Source organism: Dermochelys coriacea, chromosome 7 (assembly GCF_009764565.3).
Source record: "Dermochelys coriacea isolate rDerCor1 chromosome 7, rDerCor1.pri.v4, whole genome shotgun sequence".
NCBI lineage: Eukaryota > Metazoa > Chordata > Testudines > Dermochelyidae > Dermochelys > Dermochelys coriacea.
Genome location: NC_050074.1, coordinates 97110546 through 97134034, shown reverse-complemented (window position 1 = coordinate 97134034; position 23489 = coordinate 97110546). Strand labels below are relative to the sequence as shown.

The 23489-nt window shown below is 38.7% G+C and overlaps 1 protein-coding gene across 1 annotated transcript in view; it reads left to right on the top strand.

The window, feature by feature from the left end:
* ADGRA1 (adhesion G protein-coupled receptor A1) overlaps positions 1 to 23489 on the top strand; it is a 474014-nt gene that overhangs the window by 245217 nt on the left and 205308 nt on the right. Inside the window, exons 7-8 of the mRNA XM_038411116.2 lie at positions 5649 to 5862; positions 20354 to 20518. Of these exons, the coding sequence (XP_038267044.1) occupies positions 5649 to 5862; positions 20354 to 20518 (379 nt within the window). The remainder of the gene's footprint in view (positions 1 to 5648; positions 5863 to 20353; positions 20519 to 23489) is intronic.

Genomic DNA, 23489 nt, shown 5'->3' with positions numbered 1-23489 from the left:
TATTCAACACAAAGGAAAGATAAGAAGAGCAACAGGAGGCCAATGTGGCTGCAAAAGGAGCTTTTTAGTTATTTAAAAATCAAAAGGGATACATACAGGAAATGGAAGGAGGGGCATGTCACCAAGGAAGTTTTCACAATAATAGTGCAGGTGTGTAGGGACAAAATCAGGAAAGCTAAGGCAAACAATGAGTTACAGCTGGTAAGAAATGTTAGAGACAACAGGAAGGGATTCTTCAGATATGTCAGACAAAAAAATGGATCATGGATGGTGTGAATCCGTTGCTCAATAGAGAAGGTGAGCTGGTAACAGAAGATGATAGGACAGCAGAGCTGCTGAGTGCCTGTTTTGTTTCAGACTTCTCACAAAAAATGATATGTGACGGAACAACTAGCAAAATTACCATAGACAATAAAGGGGAAGAGATGCAGATCGGGATAAGTAAAGAACACATCATATATCTTTGATGAATTTGAATGAATTCAAATCAGCGGGTCCGGATGCTATTCACCCCAAGAGTAATGAAGGAAATAGCTGAAGAAATCTCTGAGTCACTGGCAATAATATTTACAAACTGATGGATGATAGGAGAGGTCCTGGAAGACTGTAGAAGGGCTAACCTACTGTCCGTTTTTAGAGAGGGGCAAAAAGGAGGCGCTGGGGACCTATAGACCAGTCAGTCTGACTTTACCTGTGAATCTATTAGAGCAATGTATAAAACATTCAATTTGTGAATACCTGGAGGATGAAGGGGTAATCTTTAGCAGCCATGTTGGCTGCTACTAAGAACAAATCATGCCAAACCGGCTTGATTTTCTTCTTTAACAGCATAACTAATTTGGTAGATGGGGGAATGAGGTGGACATAATATACTTATGAGGTGGACTTCAGTAAGGCTTTTGACTCAGTCCCATTGGACATTCTGATACGTAGCTGGAGAAATGTGGGTGTGACAGAGCTACCAATGAGTGGTAAAACAACTGCAAACAAAGAGTAACTATTAATGGAATGATGTGGGATTGGAGGGAGGTCTCAAGTGGGGTTCCACAGGGAGCTGTTCTGTGTCTGGTGTTGTTTAACATCTCTATTAATGACCTGGATGTAGGCATAGAGAGCATACTGATCCAGTTTTCAGATGAGATAAAGCTAGGGTGGGATTGTCAATACTGTGGATAATAGAGCTAAAATTCAGAGGAATCTTGATAAATTGGAGAAATGGGCTATAGACAACAAAATGAAATTCAACAAAGAGAAATGTAAGGTGCCACACTTAAGAAAAAAAAACAAATGCACAAATACAGAATGGGGGGAAACTGGCTTGGCAGCAGCACTGCTGAGAAGGATCTGGGAGTTGAGGTGGATCACAGCCTAAACATGAATCAGCAATGCAATGCTGTTGCAAAAAAAGCAAATGCAATTTTAGGTTGCATTAACAGAGGCATAGCATGCAAATCATAGGAGGTGATAGTACCGCTCTATTCGGCGCTGGTTAGGCCTCAGCTGGAGTACTGTGTCCAATTTTGGTCACTAATGTATAGAAAGGATGTAGAGAAACTAGAAAGAGTCCAGAGGCAAGCGACAAAGATGATCAAAGGGATGTAATGAAAGCCATATGAGCAAAGGCTGAAGGAACTGGGGATGTTTAGTTTGGAAAAGAGGATATTAAGTGGGGACATGATAGCAGTCTTCAAATACTTGAAAGGCTGCCATAAAAAAGATAGAGTAAAGTTGTTCTCTTTTGCCACAGAGAATAGCACAAGAGGCAATGGGTTCAAACTACAGCATAGCAGATTTAGATTAAATCTCATGAAAAACTTCCAAACTGTAAGAACAGTAGGACAATGGAACTGACTGCCTCAGGAGGTTGTGGAAGCTTATTCACTGTAGGTTTTCAAAAGGAAGCTGGATAGCCATCTGTCTTGGATGGTTTAGATGCTCAAATCTGCATCTTGGTACGGGATTAGACTAGATGATCCTTGTGGTCCCTTTTAACCCTATGATTCTATGATTCTATATTATTGGCCTCTCATCTCTTTTGCATGTGCCTGGCTGTGAAATGAACATTTTATTTACTGCAGTATTTTCCAATAATCATATAATAGTCTTGCCTCAGTCTATTTAAAGATATTTGAGCTGCCCAAACTGAACATATGATTAAATATATGTGGGTAGTTTATAGGCATACATTTTATTTAAGTGCTTTTAATATTGGGGTTGGTGGAAGCTAGAATTTTATACACTTTGTTCAATTTGCAATATATTATTCAGACAAAAACAGCTGGGCACATTTAAAGATTTAGCAAATCTGTTAGTTTAATCAGATGAATAACTACTCCACAGCAACCCATTGATTGTGGGGCTTTTAGTGGGTAGCAGTCTTGTAGTTTGAACAACCAATATGCTAAAGCATACCACAGGTAGTTTTATTGTTGACCAAAATATATTTAAAGATGTGTTTCAGCAAATGAACATGATTTCATGTTTGTCTTTGTGATGTTTTTAAAGAATATTTTAAATGCACTGAAACCTTGTTTTTAGGTTGTAAGATGTCCTGTTTGTACTGTAAAAGACACAAATGTCAAAAGCACTGGATACAGGTTGGTAAAGCATCTGTGCAATGTGGTTTATTTCCATCACAGTAAATGAGGTTTGCTGACTGATGTTTTGGGGACTACTCAGATCAGCAAGGAGTTGTCACTGCCTGCCCCGTAACCTTGAGAGCCTTTGTTTGTTTGTTTGTTTGTTTGTTTGTTTGTTTGTTTGTTATGGTTTGGATCCCTGACACGAGTAGTAGCCATCCCGCAAGCATTTAAGGAGGTTCACCTGCCCAGTTACTCTTTGCAGGGTGACTCCAATAGCTCTTCCAGTCCCTAGTCTTCCCAAATATTTCTTCCATGAGTTCTTAATTACCAGACACTCAGGCCATTCCCCTCTGGTTCATCACCCCACAAGGTGTGAAAACCTGACCCCAGTTATCAGCTCCCTTTGGCATAAACACTCCACACAGTTTGCACGCCAGAGACCTGCTTGGGATAAAAATAAACAAAGAGTTTATATAATAGAAAAATCACAGATGGAAAGGTGAAATCATAAGGGAAAGCAAACATAAAAGTTGCACAGAAAATAAAGATAAAGATACAACCTCAGGCTTTACACTTTCTTAGGTAAAATGTCTTTTCTAATATGAGGCAAAGAGTCCTGTGACAACTTATAGACTAACAGACATATTGGAGCACAACCTTTCATGGGTGAATGCCCACGTCGTTGGATGCGTATTTATACCTGCCTCTGAAAGCTTATGCTCCAATACGTCTGTTAATCTATAAGGTGTGACAGGACTCTTCGCCGCTTTTACAGATCCAGACTAACAAGGCTACCCCTCTGATACTTTTCTAATAAGAGTTACCTATTGCCTTAAAACAATTTCCCAGCATATCCCCTAGTTGTAGGCGGGATACACTGTTCATGAGCATCCTCCTTTCTCGAGACTGTCCCCCAAGTTCTGGAAAAAAGCTTCAATCCCAAATCTGCTTTTTAAAAGGCTTTTTTCCTTCTCTTCTCCCCTCCCTGCCCCCCAAGTCCACCGTGATTCACGGTTAATCAGAATGGGGAAATTTCCTCCTGATTTGATGTCCAGGAGTCAGGATATTCTTTTCAATTTTGAGTTGTCTAAATGTCTTTCCATGAACTCTAGTGGTCCACCGTTGTCCTTTCCTGGACTGGACAACAGAGAGTTAAGTAGTTAAGTTAACAGAGAGTACTTTAAGCCTGTTGCATGTAAACAACTGGCTTGGCAGATGCTGCTCTCTGCTTAACTGCTCACCATCCTGCCATGAGGTGTAGTTGAATTTGTGCCAGAGATTATAAGCACAATTTTCTATATACAAAAATACATACATTCATAACCAGTCTTGACCATTAAGTTCAGAACTTTACAGGCTTTCATAAAAGACCTTAACTGATATGTTTTTATTGTACAATAACACAATATGCAATCACTTGGTTTAGCTGATCATTTTGGGGGTTAAAACCTTCTGTTCTCCCCCTAGGGTGTCTGGACCATGATTGCCACACTGACTAAGGTTCGCTAGAATAGTTTTATTGGCTTTTTCACTAATCACTCAAACATAGAGTATTCATGGTAAAAAAAAAAAATCATTGCATAGGAGGACATCATTTACTGGGCAAAAGAGGAATTTTGTTTTAGTCTGGGTAAATTTCCATCTGGTAGTCTCCAAAGTGGTAAGCTTTTTTTTCAAGCATTTAAGGAGGAGAATTTCAGATTACCAGATTACTTTGAATGCATCCTTTTAACTCAAATATGTGGCGACATTTTTCAGAAAATGGAACTGAATCCAAAACCATTCTCAGTTGTTGAAACTCCAGCTAAATGCAACTTAATTCCTTTCTTTGCTCTTCCTCCTTCTCAGTGGTTGTAGCAACGATTGTATGTCTTTAATTTTTTTTAAAGTTCTGTTAATTCTTTTTTCAATACAGCTTTGCGAGAGTAATAATTTATATGTTTAAAGACAAACTTTCTAATTCGTCCTGTTTTGCTTTAATAATCAGCAATAACAACTATTGTACAACAGCACTAACTTTTTATACTAATTGTGGATGGCTGTAACAATCTGTGGATTTAGTCATTGCGGTTGCCAGCTGATCGCATAGGTGAACTGTGAAGAAAACAAATTTACCTTTTGCTCCAAGTTATGGTTAACCTAAAGGAGAGTTTTCATTGGAAGTGAGTTGTCTTAGGGGGCATGTCTTTTAAAGTTAGCTGCAGCAGACGTAGACAATCATCAGCTGACAAACAATTCAGCAGATCTGATTACAGATGGTCCTTGATAGACAACATCTTTAAGTCTAAGATGTGCACTTAAACATAGCTGCAGTGTGTGTGTGTGTGTGTGTGTGTGTGTTTCATTATTTGTAGAGAAAATAGATTTTCCCTGCAAAAAATCTGATTATTCATGCTAGGAAGTAAGTAGTGGGGCAAGTCATGATGAAGCTGAATTTCAGTTCCTTGGAAGCTGCTATACCTAGCTATGGGCTTGAGAAGCAGCTTCAGCCCCTCCACATCCACCTTAATTGTGAGGAACGCTGTATCTATGTAAGCAGATCCCATAGCTCCTTCCCCAACTCACCCTCAACAGTTCCTTCTGCCTCAGCATATTTTGGGATAGTGCAGAGCCCATCTTCACAATGCACATGAGGCACAAATGTCACCTGGGGCAGCCATTGTGCCATTGCTTCCTGGTAAAATAAATGCAGAGGCAATGAATGAATTAACTTCAGAGAATCCCAATCAATGAAGAAGTAATAAGACAAACTCACATGCAAGAGAATTCAGAAAAAAATCTATTCTGTGCAGATGGGTGCAGTATTATACATGGTGTGTAGCCAGTATTGTATTTTTATTGCTTTATGCAAGAAAAGCAGTAGTAGATGTAGAGTAGATATTTGATTGCATGAAAAATGTTTGATCTTATCTGAAAGTGTTAAATTGTAGAACACTTGATTTCTTCTATAATGCATGCTGACACTTATAGAAATAATAGCTATTAACAAAATCCAAGCAATTTTTAAAAAGACACTATAGCCTGTTTTCCATTCCTTAAATAACAGGAAAAACATTTTTTCTACAGCTGGACCTTTGGAACTGCCTCTTTTTGAACTGATACCATCACAAAGGCAGGTGGTTTTTCATGGAGACCGCTTGCCATTTCAGTGCACTGCAACATACGTTGACAACACTACCCAAGTACACTGGTACCATGATGGTCACCTTATTGGAACTGATGAAGAGAGTGGCATATTTGTGGAGGACAGCATAATACATGATTGCTGTTTAATTACACGGTAATGTATACACATTTTAATGATATACAGTACTGCAGGCAGTGCAAACAAATGCAAAATAAATAACAAGCCTAACAGGAATGTGCAGAAAGATTAGTTTGAGTTGGTGAAATGGAAGTGTTCCATATGCATGGTGTTGAACCTTAAGAGATAGTGGCATGGAATCATCATATCTATACATGGATGCATATTCTAACCCTCATTTTTCTAGTCTACATGCTATCATATTCAGATTAGAACTTGAAGAATCACTGAGAAAATGTTGGTGTCTCTGACTTGCTCTGGAATTGGGAGCTAAAGAAAACTCCAAGATAATGATTAGTGGTTCTGACACATGGAGTGATGAAAGGAATGGGAAAAAAATTAAATAAAGCTTTAATAACTCAGTAGCCTAGGAAAACTTTAACTCTTAGCCAAACTACTTTTTGCTGAGACTACCTGAAACAGCAAAGTGGGATCCAGCTATGAAAAACTATAAATAGAAGAGATTGAATGAATTCACTTAGGATCCAGCACTTTATATACTGTTATGATGGGAGTCTTACAGTTACTTTAATTAGATAATCTTGTCTTTTGCATCTGGTTAGAACCTGTCTTTACAAGTATCTACAATCTTAGCTATAACTATCCTCGGATATCCTCAGATGTTTTAGATGTGAAAAAATGTTGAAAGAATAGAGTAGCATATAATTGAAGTAAAAGGTTGATTGCATAAAAACATATTTTAAAAATATCATCTAATAAAAAGGTTGTCTGATAGTGAACATACCATGTTGACTTGTGCCTCTGTTTTGTCTTATAGTTTTTCCCTCCCTTTATTTTTATTCATATATTTGTTTTTGGTTCCCATTATGATGGCAAAAACTAGCCCTGAAAGCAAGTAACCTTTTGTAAATATCCCTTCAGCAGATCCCCAGCCAGTTTCCCTATGTGATCAGGAAGAATCAATCCTTCAAGGCTGTTTGTATTCTTTACCACCACCTTTCTCTGTCTAAAAAACACAGTGAAAGTAACCATACTAATTGCCTTTTGGAACATCATTAATTTATTTCCACCTCAAGCACTTTCTATTAATGTAATTTACCCAAAATGCTTCTTGAACTGTCAAACTAAGGTTATGGAAGGGTTGTTTTGTATATAATAAATTGCTTCCAAACCATTTGGGGCTTTCCTGCTTTAGTGATTTTTGCGGGGTCTCCTTATTGGTGATTTGACCCTATTTGTTTTTTATAGATGGAGAGATGTGGAAGAGATCTATTCTTTCATCTATTAACTTGTAATAGATGTCAAGGCGTGTAATGGATAATGAACAAGAATATTATACCAATTAAGATGGTAATGCCAAGTGTATGAGCTAGTATAGTGCTGCTAAATCACTTTAATTTAAGCATGTGCTCCTTATTTCCATGATATCAGAATTAAGAGACATACTCTTAATTACCATCATTACACTCTTCAACCAAATTATATTTTATAGTATATGATGAATTTGTAGGAAGGGAGAGGGTCATAGTACACTGAAGTATTAAACTGTCTGATCATATTAGGGTGTGCAAAATTGCTACTAGAAAAGGAGTATTTGTGGCACTTTAGAGACTAACAAATTTATTTGAGCATAAGCTTTCGTGAGCTACAGCTCACTTCATCGGATGCATCCGATGTGAGTTGTAGCTTACGAAAGCTTATGCTCAAATAAATGTGTTAGTCTCTAAGGTGCCACAAGTACTACTTTTCTTTTAGTGAATACAGATTAACACTGCTGCTACTCTGAAAATTGCTACTGCTTCCTTTTTAAAAGGTTAGATTATGGAGCAATGAAACTGAATTTATTTATGATTGCTAGCTTTTTTTGTCCAATCATAAAATAAAAATCTATGCCTATAGTAATACTTCAATAAAGATTACGGGGCTTCTGTCTACCACTTTAAAAGGTGCTCTTAAACAGATGCTTGAAATTACTATGTTATAACAGTGTATGGAATTTTGATGGATCTGGAAGCATTCATTTGCTGATGGACTGTAGACTAGAAAGTTTCTTTTTTTAAACAGTGCAATGCTAAAGGCATATTATATATATTATCAAAATAACTCTGCCAAGGTATTTTCAGAATATTTAAAAATTGGAAGCGTAAAACAAATGATTTTCATTACTGACTTTATTTTCTCGATTGGTGTAGATTTCACTTTTTATACATTACACCCCCTATCCTGTAATACTTCAGTTTGTTATATGTCAAGGCCCCAATCCTGCTGGCATAGTGCTGCCATTGAACTCATGGCTCTGTGTGGGTACTGGGGCCCACCAAAATAGGGCTCATTGTAGCATCAGGACTTACCGTTGCTTATGAGTGCAGTGCTGTTAAAACTGGTCTCTCTTGTTCTTCTATTATTATTAAACAAAACTATTCTTCAAATAATTAATGTTAAAAAAAATTCACAGACACAAGCACAAAATTGTTTGGACTCTGCAAACAGATACTAAAAATACATTAGTACAATTTTAGTCCTAAAATCACTTGACAGCATTTTCTAAGCTTTATGTTATTGTATAGAATGGTTTTGTTTATATTTGCTGCAGTTATTATTACTCTGTATTACTGTAGTGCTTAGGGTCCCTAGTCATAGACCTCCACTCTGTACAACTCTAAATAAAAAATCCCTCCCCTGAGGAACTTACATAGCATCAGTACATAAATAAAACTACTCCTTCCTGCAGTTCTTAGAGTACTACCTACTGCCCTCCTATGCGTGTAGCTCCTATTGAAATCCATTCCGTTCCTGTGATTGCACTGAGGGCAGAATTTGACCCATTATGCTTAGCAGCTTATTGTTCTACTTCTGAAGCTGACTTTGAACAAAGAGGTGCTATTCCAAAAGCAACTTATTTAAACAGTTGTAGATTATTATTTTATTTGCTAGCTCCAGATTTCCAGATATTTGTAGACATGGATTTGTAACAAAAATATCCTACTAAATCTTTCCATTTTATTAATTGGCAACATGCAAGGATAGAATATCAAATGCATATTTATTTCTCCTATGGTAAAGTAGAATAAAATAAACACTTTTTCTTCTGCTAATTATAGATTTTTGGAACCATATTCTGTCTTGATATTTTTCTTGGCAAAGAGTATTTCCTTATGGGATATTCAAAAGGGTGTTTTCAATTCTGCTGCTAACTCACATTTACCATTTCTTGCCAAGAATAATAGTATTTGATTTTGCTCATGTTGAACTTTCCATCATTATTCCTGTGTGTGTGTGTGTGTATATGTATATAGATATATAGATAGATATATAGATATATAGATATATATATTATATGTCATATATTTGTCATATCGAGAAATTGACTTGTTTGTACCAAAGCAGTGCTAGTTTCTTAGGGCTAGACTATTAGATTGGGGCCTAGCTCAAGGTAAGGGGCAGGGCAATAACACATGATCCCTGGAGCAGCCCAGAGGGGAGATTAACTCATCTGAGCACCATCATCCTCCTGATCTTCTCACTGTTCTGGGGAGGGTGTCACAGTATTTGCTCACTGATACACTGGCATAACTAAAACTTACAGGTGTGTGTGGAGTCTAGGCTCCAGCTACTCCCTTCAGCACTTCCCACCCACGTTTGGGGTGAGGGTGGGAAATGTTCCCACTTTCCCACTTTCCCACTTTCACAGGAAGCTTCCCACTTTCACAGGAAGCTATAATACAGTGCATTAGCACAAGGGAGTAAGGGAGATGACTAATACCCCCTGTATTCCCTGCTGCTTGCATGCAAGGTGGGCCACAATCTGGCCCTTAGTTTGTAGGGAAAATAAATCCAGAGGTTTGATATAGTAGCCACCCTTTTACTGATGACTTAGCTATTGGGGGCTTTTTAGGATTTAAGGACCTTTTAAAAATTGGGATTTTAAATGAAACTGAGGAGACAATTTTAAGTAAAGGTGTGAAATAAAGAGGAGGATTGATATATAGACAGTGAAGACATTGACACTCTAATTTATACTGTCGTCTCATTTTTGTCCCATTCTATTTGCTGTCCTTTGAGATTACACACATGGACTCCAATCCTGCAAACACGTAACATTGAGGGCTATTTGCATATGTAAAGTGATTTAATGTGTAAATATTTCAGGATTATAGCTTATGAAATGGTTTGGTAACACATAGGTCTTAGGTTTGATAACAGTTTATGATAAATTATAGAAATTCTAGGAGACTACACGTTATGAGCACTTTTCTAAAACTCTTCTTTTGGTTTTGTTTTCCACTGGCTGGGGAGATAATGTTATTTTTTACAAAAAAATTCTCTTCCACCTCAGGACTTGCTCAATTTTACTTCCAGGTAAAAGCAGCCTTTCTGCCAACAGAAGAGTTATGTACAGCAAACGACAACTATCTCCTCACACTTGAACCGATTTTTGTACTTTATTGTTCTGAGGAGTTGCCAGTAAGCAAGGTACTACAGTTATATAGTTTAGTATTGATCTTTTTTTTAGATTTTCTGTTCAAGGAGAAAATATTGTAGTTATCAAGAATCCATCAGCTCCTCAGTAGTGAGAGATTTTTTTCAGATAATTGCATTAGTTACCCAATAGACTGTAATAACTACTTTAGAGATACTTTGTTCTATCCTGTAAATACTTATTTAGACAGTGTTTAACAGCACTTATTTGGCTTTAGTGGTTACTGTGGGGCTATTATGGTTTGTGAGGCTCTTTTTGAAAATAGTGAATTGTGCAGTAGGTTAAGAACCCATGAAAGTAGATGTTGCTAATGGGAAAACTAGCATGCCCTTAACTGAAGCCGAGATAGTAGGTGCTATAAGAAGACACATTATTCACATCATCTAAGTATTTGATCATCACGCTATGTAGATTCAAATGCCACCATGAATTTATGCCGATATGTCCCACCCATGAACCATTGCAAATAGTTTTCCTTTTAAAATGTGTCCAAAGTATAGAGCTGTGAGCTGCTATAGATGTACATTTAGAGTATTTAGAATACACTACCAAAAGGAAATATGCCTAGGAATCTGAGCTTTTCATGCACGTAGCATTTCCTCATGCTTTCCCAGCAGAGTCCTCTGCATATGTTGTGATGAGCTGTCTTGGACTGAGTGTTAATGATTAAGGAAAGCGGAAACACCTGTTTGAGACAATAAGAACAAAATTACCACTGATCCTTTAAGAGATGCAAAGGTAGGAGAAAAAAGGAGTGAACTAAAATTCTGCAGAGTGCATATTCCTTAAAGCTCCTGTTCCTGGAGGAAAGTGATTAGATGTAAATCTCAGCTTTGATTTTTTTGTAAGTAAGTTTATAATCCTCATGGTTGCAGAGGAAAGTTTGAAAAGAGGACCCACAAAGACTCAAAAACCAGAAGGCAAATAAAAAGCTCAACGCTTTTTACAAAATATATCATGATCTTAAAGCCAATCTCATGATTTTTTAGTTTCTGACTCATTATTTATAAATTGTTGGGATTGATAATACTGCAGTTGGCAAAGAAATTTCATTGGGTGAGAGGAAGAGTTGCAAAAGCATGCTAACAAAATGAGGATGGGGCAAGGTGTGGCTGTTGAGAGAGAACACACAGTGGGCATCAAGACGTGCCAAGAGTTAGGCTGTCAGTTTCATGGCAATTTTGAGATCCAGCAGAAGGATTTGCACATTTGCAGAAGTTCTGGTAGAAAGGAAGAGGGGAACTAGTGATTTCCAGATTCTCTTATCGGTATTTGGCAAACTGGTAACCATACATTTCCTCGGGAAGAGATGTGAGTGAACTTGTGGTGGTACTAATATGTTAGGAGCATTTTGAGAGTTGTGTTCCAGAGATAAATAGATTGCAACTCAGATGCATAATTAGATGAGGCTATATGAGTGTAAAGTGATGACAGAGTCTGGGAGACTTAATCTAGGCAAGACAAAAAGACAACAGTTGTGAGGATAAGAGGAGAGACCAAGAAATCTGATTCATCCAATAGACTTTTGAGAAGGACTTTATGTACTGCTGTCAGTTACTTCTTGGTGATGGATGAGCAGCTAAAGGGCATATTGAGAGGCCAGTGGTAATCAACAGAAATTGTATAGTGCTGATATTTTATTTGTGCATCATTTGAGCAGCAATCTTGAGTTCTATTTGATGCTTAATTGCTGAACAGCTAGGTAAATGACTTAGCAAAGCAAAAACCCATTTAACTTGTAAATGAATGCTCCTACACCATTTTGAGATTGCCTTAAACTTCAGACTGTGCAACAGACAAAGGATACTGAAAGCACAAAAAGTCCTTATTGCTAATACTTTTAGAAAAGAATCGCGTCTCACACAGTGTTTTTAGACTTTAAAAAAATGTTAAAAATCAGTGCAGTTTTTTTGGAAGGATACAGACTTAGGGCTTAATTATCTGCAAAGAACAAGAGAGTTTTCACATTAATTAATTGGAAGAGTAATGTTAGGATTTTTCTGAAATAATCTGAATTGATTAAATAAAATCCAATGACAAGGGAGACAATTTACCGTTTGTAACTTATTAAAGACTTGAGATAGTGTAAAATAAATTCTTGAACTAAATGTACAAATCCTGTGGAAAACAATAGGGGCAGATATGGTACTTTCTACTTGTTTGATGGAATAAAGGCAACTGCAAAAAGTTGTCTTGTGATATACTATCTGACTGCTTAATTTTGAGAATACTGAAATATTAAGAGATAAGAACATTAATCAAAACAAGTATTGTTAAGTGTAAAGTTTTGGCTGAAAGGCTAAAAACAATTCTTGTTTCCTAAAGAAAATAGGAACTGTTAGCTATCTTGGGGCCCACTCATCTCCCTATGAGATGTTCTTAGAGGGGACCCTGCACAATTGAATCTTCCAGCATGGAATGGTGGAAGGGTCAGCTGCCTCTGTGGCACTGATCTCCCCTTCCCTCACTTCCCCCACCCACAAGCCATCAGCAGCATATCAAGTCTGGATCTGTGTGTGGAGAAAGAGTTGGTCTGGACTGGAGGGTGCAGGTAGTGCACACTGTTCCCCACACAAGCCCCACAGGGAATCTGAGCCTGTCAAGGCTCATTGAGAACATTCTGAGCAGCCCTTGGCAACTCACCACCCTGGCAGGAATCAAGACACTTTTTGACTATTTAAAGCCCTTTGATCTGGCAACTCCCCACTCTGGCAAAACAAGATGTCTAACATATTGGAGACAGGATTTTTGAAGTCAACAGTTTGCCCCATTGTCTTTCAGGTGTCTACCTAGATGTTCTTATCTGGGAAGTCATTGGATTGCTTACCTGTTTGTTATTCCCATAGCCTTCTCTTGCTAAATCAATGCATTCACACAGGCAAATCTTCTGACCCCAAAACCCTCTCTGACCAGGTTTCATACAGCATTCATAAATTGTTACATTTCAATATTCATAAGTACAAGTGATTAGATAGCAGCCCCACTTCAGCCATACTGCTGTGCAAGCATTTGAACTACAAACTTGAGAAAGAAATAATTTCAAATTAAAAAAATTAGTTAGTGTAGTGAACTGAGCATTGCCTTTTTCTGGCTAGTCCCAAAGGCCTGTAATCAAGTAATCAAGAATCATCAAAAAGAGGTTAACGCTTCTCGTGAATCATATCGGAAATGTTTTTACTTAAAAAGCTTTTTATGCAATTTTGACTCTGTTGGACTGATTGTCACAATGATATTTTTGTCTGAAAATCTCTCCTAGTGCACAAGTCACAAGAACTATGCAAATGGAATAAAACTTTCTCAGGATACAATATTCCAGTCTATAGAATACTACTACTCTGAGAGCAAATGGAAATTGTACAACAGGTCTAGCTGCATTGTACCAACCAACTGCTGTGGCAGTCGAACAAATTCCAAGATAGCTGACTATTGTCTGCTGATATTTTTTTAAGCAATAAAACAAACTACACGCCTCCCCCAAACCTTTCAACTACTGAACCATTGGTTAATTAATAAATGTACAGTATACTTTAAAAAAACACCAGGCCGCATCCTGCCCTGTTAGGGCAGCTTTATAACACTCTGCTGGTACAAACCCAGTTGTCAGATGATTTACCCAACCTAGGGGAATCCTTTCGTGGCCTGTACCTGCTCTTTTGACAAGTTCTATGTGGGCAAGGCTCTCTTATGTCCCAGCTAACTCTGGTTGCTGGGAGAAATTAGAGCAGCTTGCCCTCCTGATGAATGGATTGGTACAGATTGGCTCCAGGAGGCATAAGACCACTTTTGCATGCAGCCCTTTGAGCACTCCTTAGCTACAGCTGGATATCTGGGCTCTGAATATATCTGATGGGCTTCGAGATTAAAAAAGCTAATCTGTCATGTGTTACAGACAGTCAGATTTCTCATTGTCTCCAATATTAATAATTCTGTATTTATTATCTTATTTATGAGAAAGTATTTCAATGGAACTGTACACTGAGTCACAGAATCACTGATCCCTACTTTGAAAATATATACTTCACCTTTGGCTAAGTACTTGGTGGCAGATGGAGCGTATTATCCTATGACAATGTTGACCGTTGGTGTCTCTTCAGTCAGTATCATTCATTTGAATAACAGAAATAAAACTAATCTCCAGGATCATTTGTTTCCTGTGTTGAAGGTATATGTCTTATTTTTGTCAACATATTTTTATTGTAATGCAGCAATAGATCATTTTCTCCACTCCATTAACATCTCTTACATTTAATCCACAGTGTAGCATGTTAGGCACTATTTAAATCACAATAAAACTTAATGTTTAATATATTCAATATTTTGAGTGTCTGTTTTTTCAACACATAGATTGAATTAAATGATTAGTAAAGTGTTTTATATATTTGATCAGAAGAAATAGAAAATACAGTGTATTGAATTTGCTATGACTTTGACAAATTGATTATACCTGGAATATATTTGCTAGACCTCTTCTGTGTTGCATAGAAGACCCTGAATAAGTACTTTAATCTTCCCCTTCTCTTGCTGCTTCCTGACACACATTTTCTTTAAAAGTCCATCAGTTCTCTAAAGATATTTATTTCATGGGCAATTCTGACAATTTGTCAGAGAGATCAGATTAGCAATATAAATTTGTTTTAAATGCCCAGACTTGCACATTGTCTTTTGATTTTCCATGCTTTAACCTTTTATCCCCTATGAAAGACTGCATTCCAAGGAGCAGCAGACTCCAGGGATCATCATTTTTTAAATTATTTGTTAGTATTAATAATTGATGGAGGCTTGGGTTGGATATAGGCTATGCCGGCTTTTTGCCTAAATTGTGGAAACCAATTCTCTGCGTCTGACTGTCTGTTTGAAGAAGAGTGCCACAAAAATTAAAACCCTGTTCATGTTCCAATAATTTATTTTGGTTTTTCCCCTGTACGGAGTTTGGTTCTTGCAGTGTTATACAGGAAATTAGGTCAGATTCTAAAACCTTTCTGAAGGAAAGATTATCAAAATAGGCTGCTGTAGTCTCCCCCCTCCCTTGGTGGTTGTTTTTTTCTGACATGTAAATGACTATCAGAATGTAAGATAAATGTTGCTAAGGTATTACTTGGGGACAAGAAATGAGTAACTCTACAAAACATGACCTAGTTCCGATCTGCCTAATTAGTTATGCATAGCTATAATGAAGAAAATCTATGCTTCAAATGAAAATGTTTTGCCATAAGTTAACTGATTAAATGGATATGCTTTCTGCCTGTATTAAGCTTCCTCACTTAGCAATGACCAACACTGCAGGGTATTATAATGACTTTTCATAGAATAGTTTCAGTTGCATATTGTGGTTAATTTTCCAGCATGTCAATCATTAAATTTGAGAGAGGACTCCTATCATGCATGAGTTCTCCCAGCACAAAGAGGAGAAAATATGTATATCCTTGTGATGAGGTTTGCAGACCCCTCACTAAGACTAAAGGGGTGATGGAACAGTACTGGGCCAAGAAAGCCCTGGCCCTCAGCAGCTGCAGAGCATGCTCCAAATAGGTGACCTGTTTGAAATGGGACTCTGGCAATCAAGCTGCGGGGAAAGTGAAAAAGAGGCTGTATCCAGGGAGGAAGCCATTTAGTATCTTCTAGGAATACACAGGGGAAGAACTGTGAGTGAGACCCAGTCAGTCATACTGAAACCTGACCCCTTTTTCTCTCCCCTTCTCCCTGACAAGGAGGAAATCATTGAACACTGTGAAATGAGCTGGGAAGCCCCAGCTGACTATCTGAATCACTGAGACTGCTTGAACAACCTTCTGTCAGGAGGGAAGCAGAGGGCTGTGCCATTCCCCAAATGAAGAAATCCGGTGGGTGGTGGTGGGGGGGTTGGAGGTGGCCCAGGGGAGCTGGTCTGGGGTATCAGCCAGAGGGGACAGACACATCCCTTGGGCTCTGGGCTGGGACCATGTGCAGAGGGATCACCCGGGTCTCCTTACTCTTCCCTCTGCCCCCGTCCAACATAGAGAAGGATAGACTGTAACTTGGCTGTCAGACACTGAGATTGCCTGACAAAGCCCCCTATCCCTCTGGACTTTGGAGACTGTTGTGCCACAGCATGTCCACTGAGCCAGCTGGCCTCTGAGTGAACCCCACTACAATCCTCTTCCTTGCTTTTAAGGTTCTGTGTTATAAGGTGCATGATAAATTAAACAGCATTTGTGCTACTCGGCCCTTTGACCTCATCAGGCAACTTTCCTGTCAGAACACTTCCATTCCAAATTGCAGTAATCCCCTCTTGTGAACACCTAGGCTTTCCTGCACTGTACCTCGTGGCATGTCACAAGTTTCTATTGGAAATGGCAACTAATGCACTTCTCAAGAAGAGAGAGAGAATCCATTCCAATTTTAGGAAAGGCATGATGCCGGCTGCAGTGGGCTCTTTCTGTCCTCTGCTTCACCCCTTGGAAACCTCACTACTGCCACAAGGTCTGCTGAGTGAACTCGTGGGAATGATCCTCAGCCTTTGTGGGATAAGCAAGGTGTCTGAAGAAGAGATGGCAGCTAGAGGCACAACTAAATGCATCTCTTGTGAACAGGACGGACCAGAAGCCTCCATCCTCCTCATGTCTTGATTCCACTCTGATCAAGCTGCCTAAATTCAGCATTCTTCTAGGCTCATGTGGGGACTGAGAGTTTCTACCTGTTGCCAAGACTCACCACCATCCTCAAGAAAGCTCAAGAGCAGCCTGTTATTAGGAGCCAAAAAACACTGTTATTATTATTGGAACCTTTTGAGAAGGCTACTATAATAATGCCAAGACACAGCATAAGCAGTGTACCTCCTGGAAAGATTTACAAAGAAGTTTAAAATTCTGTACAGACCCATGCTTTCCTTAAAGTCTTCCAGAAACCTGAAGTTGCTAAGGATTATAGGTGAAAAAATGTTTAAGGCATCAAGTTGAGTGGCAGGACAATTTACAGACTTCTCTTTTTAAGAATGTAAAAGGTTTCTCTACTTGACCAGTTCCCAAAAAGCCTCTAGGGGAAATAAAATCAATTAATCATTTGTTATATCCAGATGGTAAGAAAATGAACAATTTCACCATTGGGCTCACTACCCAAAATGTTCCTAGAGGAATATAAATTAATTCTTAATTTGCCATGGCCAGATGGTAATTCGTACCCTAGTCATTATGCAGGGTCTTCTGCTTTGCTTAACGCTGGATCTGGCCTTTTATTTTGTCCACCATTAGTCAAGGCTCATAGAAGGCTAAATGAGTCTGAATGTCAGCATCTTCATATGATCTCGGAGAAAGCAGATCTCTTGTACTTCTAATGCAAGGGCTGATGTTATCCTAGTAAATATTTGCCTACGGAGCTGTGTGAAAATTGAGTTAACTTAATTAGCAAACAAAGACTATGTTTAGTTAAGTACTATGTTAGTAGTTAAGATTGTGGCAAAACTTCATGCAATCAGAACCTTAAAAGAATGCAAATAAGAAGTTAAGGGGAAAGACATGTACATTCCTTTCCACCTTCATATTCCCCATAATGCTGTTGATAATGCAGTCCAGTACCCCCATAAGGCTTTCACATCTGTATCCAGCAGATACCCAAAAGCAACTTCAGCTTCATCAAACTTGTACTCAAATGCAAAACCTTAACAGTGATCTCATCTGCTTTTTTATCAATTATATCAATAAGTTAGCTCATCTGACTGTCACATATTCTACGCATTTCAGAAGTTATTCTGCCCCAATGCTACTGTGAGGTCATTTTTTTTTAAAAAAAAACAACGTTGTTTTATTGAAAAACAGTTTCAATGGAAATTTTTCAACCAGCTTGAAGTTTTTGTCCCCAGCTGACTGTGAAGTTGATGTGAAAATATTTGTGGTCTGAAAGAGTAAATTTAATTTAGGAATCATTATCAACTGGTTAATGATATTGAAGTGACTAGCTGAGACGGTCGTCCTCCATTGTTTATGGGGAAAAAATGGGAATATAGGTTGCTGAGTGAATCAATCAGTTGTAGTCCATTTTTATATAGATGAAAGTATCTGTCCAACTAGTTTATATGTGAGGAAATTGGACACCTTCATGCAGCTAATGTGTTGTGATTTAATTTATTCATCATGATTTAAGTTGAAAGGAAGTGGAAATTTATCAAGTTTAAGATGACAAAATTCAATAACTGGTATAATTCTTTTTACTACACATTGCCTTTAAAAATTGTCAAACTCATTACAGATAACTTGGAGGACCACCAAATACCTACCAATAAGGTCTTGTTTTAACTACCTCAAATTTTGTTTTGATACCGGTTTGACAGTTACTGAACTATGTGATGTTGTTTTATCATGTACATTTATCACCTGCCCTGCATTCTGCCCATAATCCATTTCTTCCAGAACAACTAACATTCCAAGTCACTGAACATGTTTGAACAGCTGTCATTTTTGTAAAACAATAAATATTTTCAGGGAGATGTTGCCTTTTCCACCCTCCCAATTCCTTTTGAAATCTAGAATTTCTTTCTAGAAATGCCCTTCCTTGAGGATCAGAATGAGCAATATTCAGTTCTGGATCAGTGACAGATTTACAGTCTAATATTTTGTGATTTGTTTATCAGAAAGCAAGCTTTTTTCAATGGTGTAAATTTTTCATGGTAGATCATGACACTTTACACCTTTAAATATTAATATGAATTATGTAAATAAACGTTTTAGGTACCTTTTAAAAGTGTTTTATTATTTGTTTGTTTGTTTGTTAGTGACTATAATTAACAAGGCGCCTCCCAGAAATTCTGAAAGGGATGGGCCATGACACAAGAATCTCCCAGTGTAAGGACAGACACACAAGTTAGAAAAAGGGGAACAATGTTTGTTTGTTTCCAAGTAGATTTGTTGTAGGAAGGACTCAAACCAAGAATATTTGCTGTATGTAGCACAGCAGAAGTGCATCTTTAATAAGGACTTACATGTAGAATTTGCTTCCAAAAATTTAATAGTTAGAATTTTTTGTTTATAAGATCTATGGAATTGCACTCATTGGGTGAAATCTTGGTCCTGTTGAAGTCAATGGTAACATTCCCTTTAACTTCAATGGGATAAAGGGTTCACTCATTATACTAAGAGAAGCTGGGCTGACATGCGGAAGTCTATGAAAAATAGTATCAATAAAATTTAGAAATGGTTCTAAAATAATTCCCCAAACCCTGTAGAATATTTGTCATACGGAGTCAACATGTTAGTTTGGTGTGGTACTGCACAGAAGTTTCAATATTGAGGATGTTGATAGCAACCCATATATTTAGGTTTCTTAATACTCCGGTATAAGGGTTTGTGTGCCCCTTTTTTTTTTTTTTTGGACAAGTAGCAACATCCTCCACTGTTTGAAAGGAAGTCTTTTTCATATTCAACAATGAGAAGCCCCTGGCTTTACAAATGCCTTTTCTTTGTCCCTTGAAATGCCATTCAGATGTTCCTGAGTTGCACAATACTAAAAAAAATATCATTTTCATGTTCTAGTTTGCATTCCTCAGGAAACCGTTGACAGTTTGCCAAAATCACTGAAAACTGTAAAGAGCCAGGCCCATGCAGCTGCTACATGCACTGGACTGGGAATGCCTTGGAGTTCCTAAAACAGCTGTGGGGTAGAGGACAGGAGGACATCATGGCCAAATTAAGGTTGCAGTGGCAACTGTAAATCTGGCATTTTCTAACTTTCAGTTGTTTGACTTTGCAGCTTAAATAACATTCTTTTTATGTAGCTTTTTGTATGTAACTGATACTCATTTGGGATGACCTGTACAAATATCTGTGGCTTTGTCACTCATGGTCAGAACAGCTAATCCAAATTTATGCTGATGAAAACTTCATACCAAATCACCATGTTCCTCTGTCTCTACTGCAATACACATACACAAATGGGTTTGTATTTTTGTTGTAAAGCCCTAAAAGATAACTTCATTTTTTTCAAGTAACAAATGTCTACCTGTGCATAGATTAGGTGTGGTCAATAATTTGTATTTTATTTTTTTATATATACATATAGTGAGCTTATCTTGTCCAGCATTGACATTGGTGCGACTGGAGATTGGGAGTGTCTGATCAACAACTCTTATGGAACCAGTACTAAGCATGTAGAAATTGTGGTATTAGAAACAGCAGCACCCTACTGCCCTGAAGAAAGAATAATTAATAATAAAGGAGATTTCAGGTATGATTTCCTCTAAGTTTAAAATATACAAACATGAAGAAAGCAAAGGCCTTTGTCCTCTATAAAATGGATCTGTAAATTCATCCTGGACACATTACTTACAACAGATTCTTAAACATTTTCTCAGCAAGGACCTCATATTGATGCAAGAAATTAACCTGTGGACTGTTTTCCCTCTCATCCATGATTTATATAAATATCCTTGTGGCAACTACAACACGTGCTCATGTGGAAAAGGAACTTTAGGAAAGTATCTCACTTAGTTTTTGCTGTCTTTTTAATGTGATTTAGTAGGAGGAAGAACCAACACCCTGTGACTAGCCAGATCTCTGAGGACCACCAGCAAGTGCTCTGTGGTCCATAGAATGCATTATGAAAAAAACTGTTATAATGCTTGTAGTATAGTATGGGTTCTCAACCTGAGGCATGGAAGGTTTCGGGGGATCGTGACTGCCTTCCTTTCCATTATGGCTAAATGGGAGAAGGCTCTGAAAACTTCTGGGACTCTTTTTTTTGTTGTAACACAGTATCATAGTAAAGAATAAGTCAATAACCACTGCACTAAAACATTAAAAGATATAATCTTCAATATACTTCTGATGAATCCATTCCAGTTCAAATTGTTTTGCTCAGGTGTATTAGGAGCAGTAAATAGCATACAACTGTTACGGAATATTCCACTGGAGGTACTAAAAATTTAAAGTGAAAACTGTTCAGATAAACAAACAGATTGCTTGAGATGACTTTTTATGAATATAGTACCCAAGTTCCCAAAATACCTAGTAATATATAATAAAATTTGAAAAAAATATTAATAGAATACTTAACCCAGCTTTCAGAAAAACTTGTTCTTTTAAATAAATATGAATATTACTCACAAATTGTATTTTGAAAGAGATTAAATACATTAGTTGCATTTGGGTAGACATTCCCCCTAAAATTACATATTAAACCTGTAATCTGCACAAAGAGGTGACCAAATGTAACTTATGATTTAACTCCAGTTTAATCACATGATATGTTTTAAGAAGTTTTTAACTTCCAAAATGGAGGAGAACCAGAGACTTCATGAAATCTGTAGGGATTCCACTATTGCTAGAGATTTTAAGTGGGAGAAGTTGAAATATGATGGTGATGAATATAAAACTCTAAGATAAGTTTTTTTTAACCTGTCCTGCAGTAACACCAGTGGTGAGCTGGAGCTGGTTCATACTGGTTCGCTGGAACTGGTTGTTAAATTTAGAAGAGGGACAACCGGTTCTAAAAGGACTTTTAAATTTAACAACCAGCCAAAAGTGGTGCCTTAGGCACCACCTTTGTGGTGTTCTGGGACTGGAGCACCCATGGAGAAAATTTGGTAGGTGCAGAGCACCCACCAGCAGTTCCTCACCCGGCCCCTCACCTCACCTCCGCTCCGCCTCCTCCCGTGAACGTGCCGCCTCAATCTGCTTCTCCATCCCACCCCACCCCCAAGCTTCCCACGAATCAGCTGTTCGCACGGGAAGCCGGGGAGGACTGAGAAGCAGGAGGCAGCTTCGCACTCAGGCCCAGGGTGGCGAAGGTGAAGCAGAGGTGAGCTGGGACGGGGAGGCGCGAGGAGGGACACCCACAGTGCAGCAGGTAACCCGGGGGGGGGGGGAGCGTGCAGGGGAACTGCTCCCCGCCCCAGCTCACCTCCGCCTCCCTGGGCCTGAGCTTGAAGCTGCCGCTTGCTTCTCAGCACTCCCCAGCTTCCCACACGAACAGCTGATTTGCGGGGAAGTGGGGGCGGAGAAGCAGAGCAGGGCGGCACGTTCAGGGGAGGAGGTGAGCTGGAGCTGGGCGTGGGGCAGGAAGCTGTCGTGGGTCCTCTGCACCTAACAAATTTTCCCCATGGGTGCTCCAGTCCTGGAGCACCCACAGAGTCGGCGCCTAAGGCGCCACTTTTAATGTGATCAGTGGGGGGAATGGCCACTTCCCCTGCTCCCCCCCCAGCTACGCTATCCTGCTTCTAGGAGCCAGAGGGACCTGCTGGATGCTTCCTGGGAGCCGCCCCAAGTAAGCACTGCCGGGACTCCCCACCTCACCTCAGCAGGTCCTCTGGCTCTTAGGGGCGGGACGCGGTGGGCACCCACTATGGTAGCCCACGAGACCCTCCTGCCTGGTTCTGGGGCAGTCAGGGGACAGGGGAGGGGGGTGGATGGTGCAGGGGTCCTGTGGGGGGCGTCAAGGAACGCGAGGGGGTTGGATAGGGCAGGAGTCCCGGGGGGCAGGGGCGGGCCACGACTGAGTAACACCAATGTGTAATAGTCCCCAAAGAGCAAGAAGGTAACTTGTTGCCAGGTTGATTATGATAAGGGTTGATGTTGCATAATTAATTAAAAGAAAAGTAAGGTGGGCAGGGAGCTTTCCCTGTGGGAGCTAAGTGCTCTCTGTACAAGCTTCTAACTGGAATAAATATCTTCTCTTTTAATTTATCCTTAAACTGTGAGAATGACTAATTTTTTTTGGTACTTTGCTTCTGGCTTTCACTTATGGTACAACACTGATAGAGCTGTGTGGAGAAGGAAAACTTACTGCCACCAAAGATTCTTTTCACAATTCTCCAAAAAAACCCACCCCAAAACATACTTTTTTGCTTCACCACAAATTTCAAGGAAAATATTGAAATTAATGGAAGACACATAGCTAAATCTCTTGGATTCCTTTAAAAGTCTCAAGTAGAGCTTGTTGGGTTTATTTGTTACTGGCAAAACTACCTTTCTGTCCAGCCCCAAAAAGATGAATTGTGGGTGCTTTTTAATGAACCATTTTTGAAATAGATTATATAAAATTGTACTGAGTGCCACACAATGCAGCTTTCAAATGGCAACTTTAAGAGGCCTATTATACACTTGCCAGTAAATATCATTCTTTTATTTATAAATAAATATAAATAAAATTTATAAATAAAAGATATATAAATTTCTACATAGTGTCTCAAACTAACACC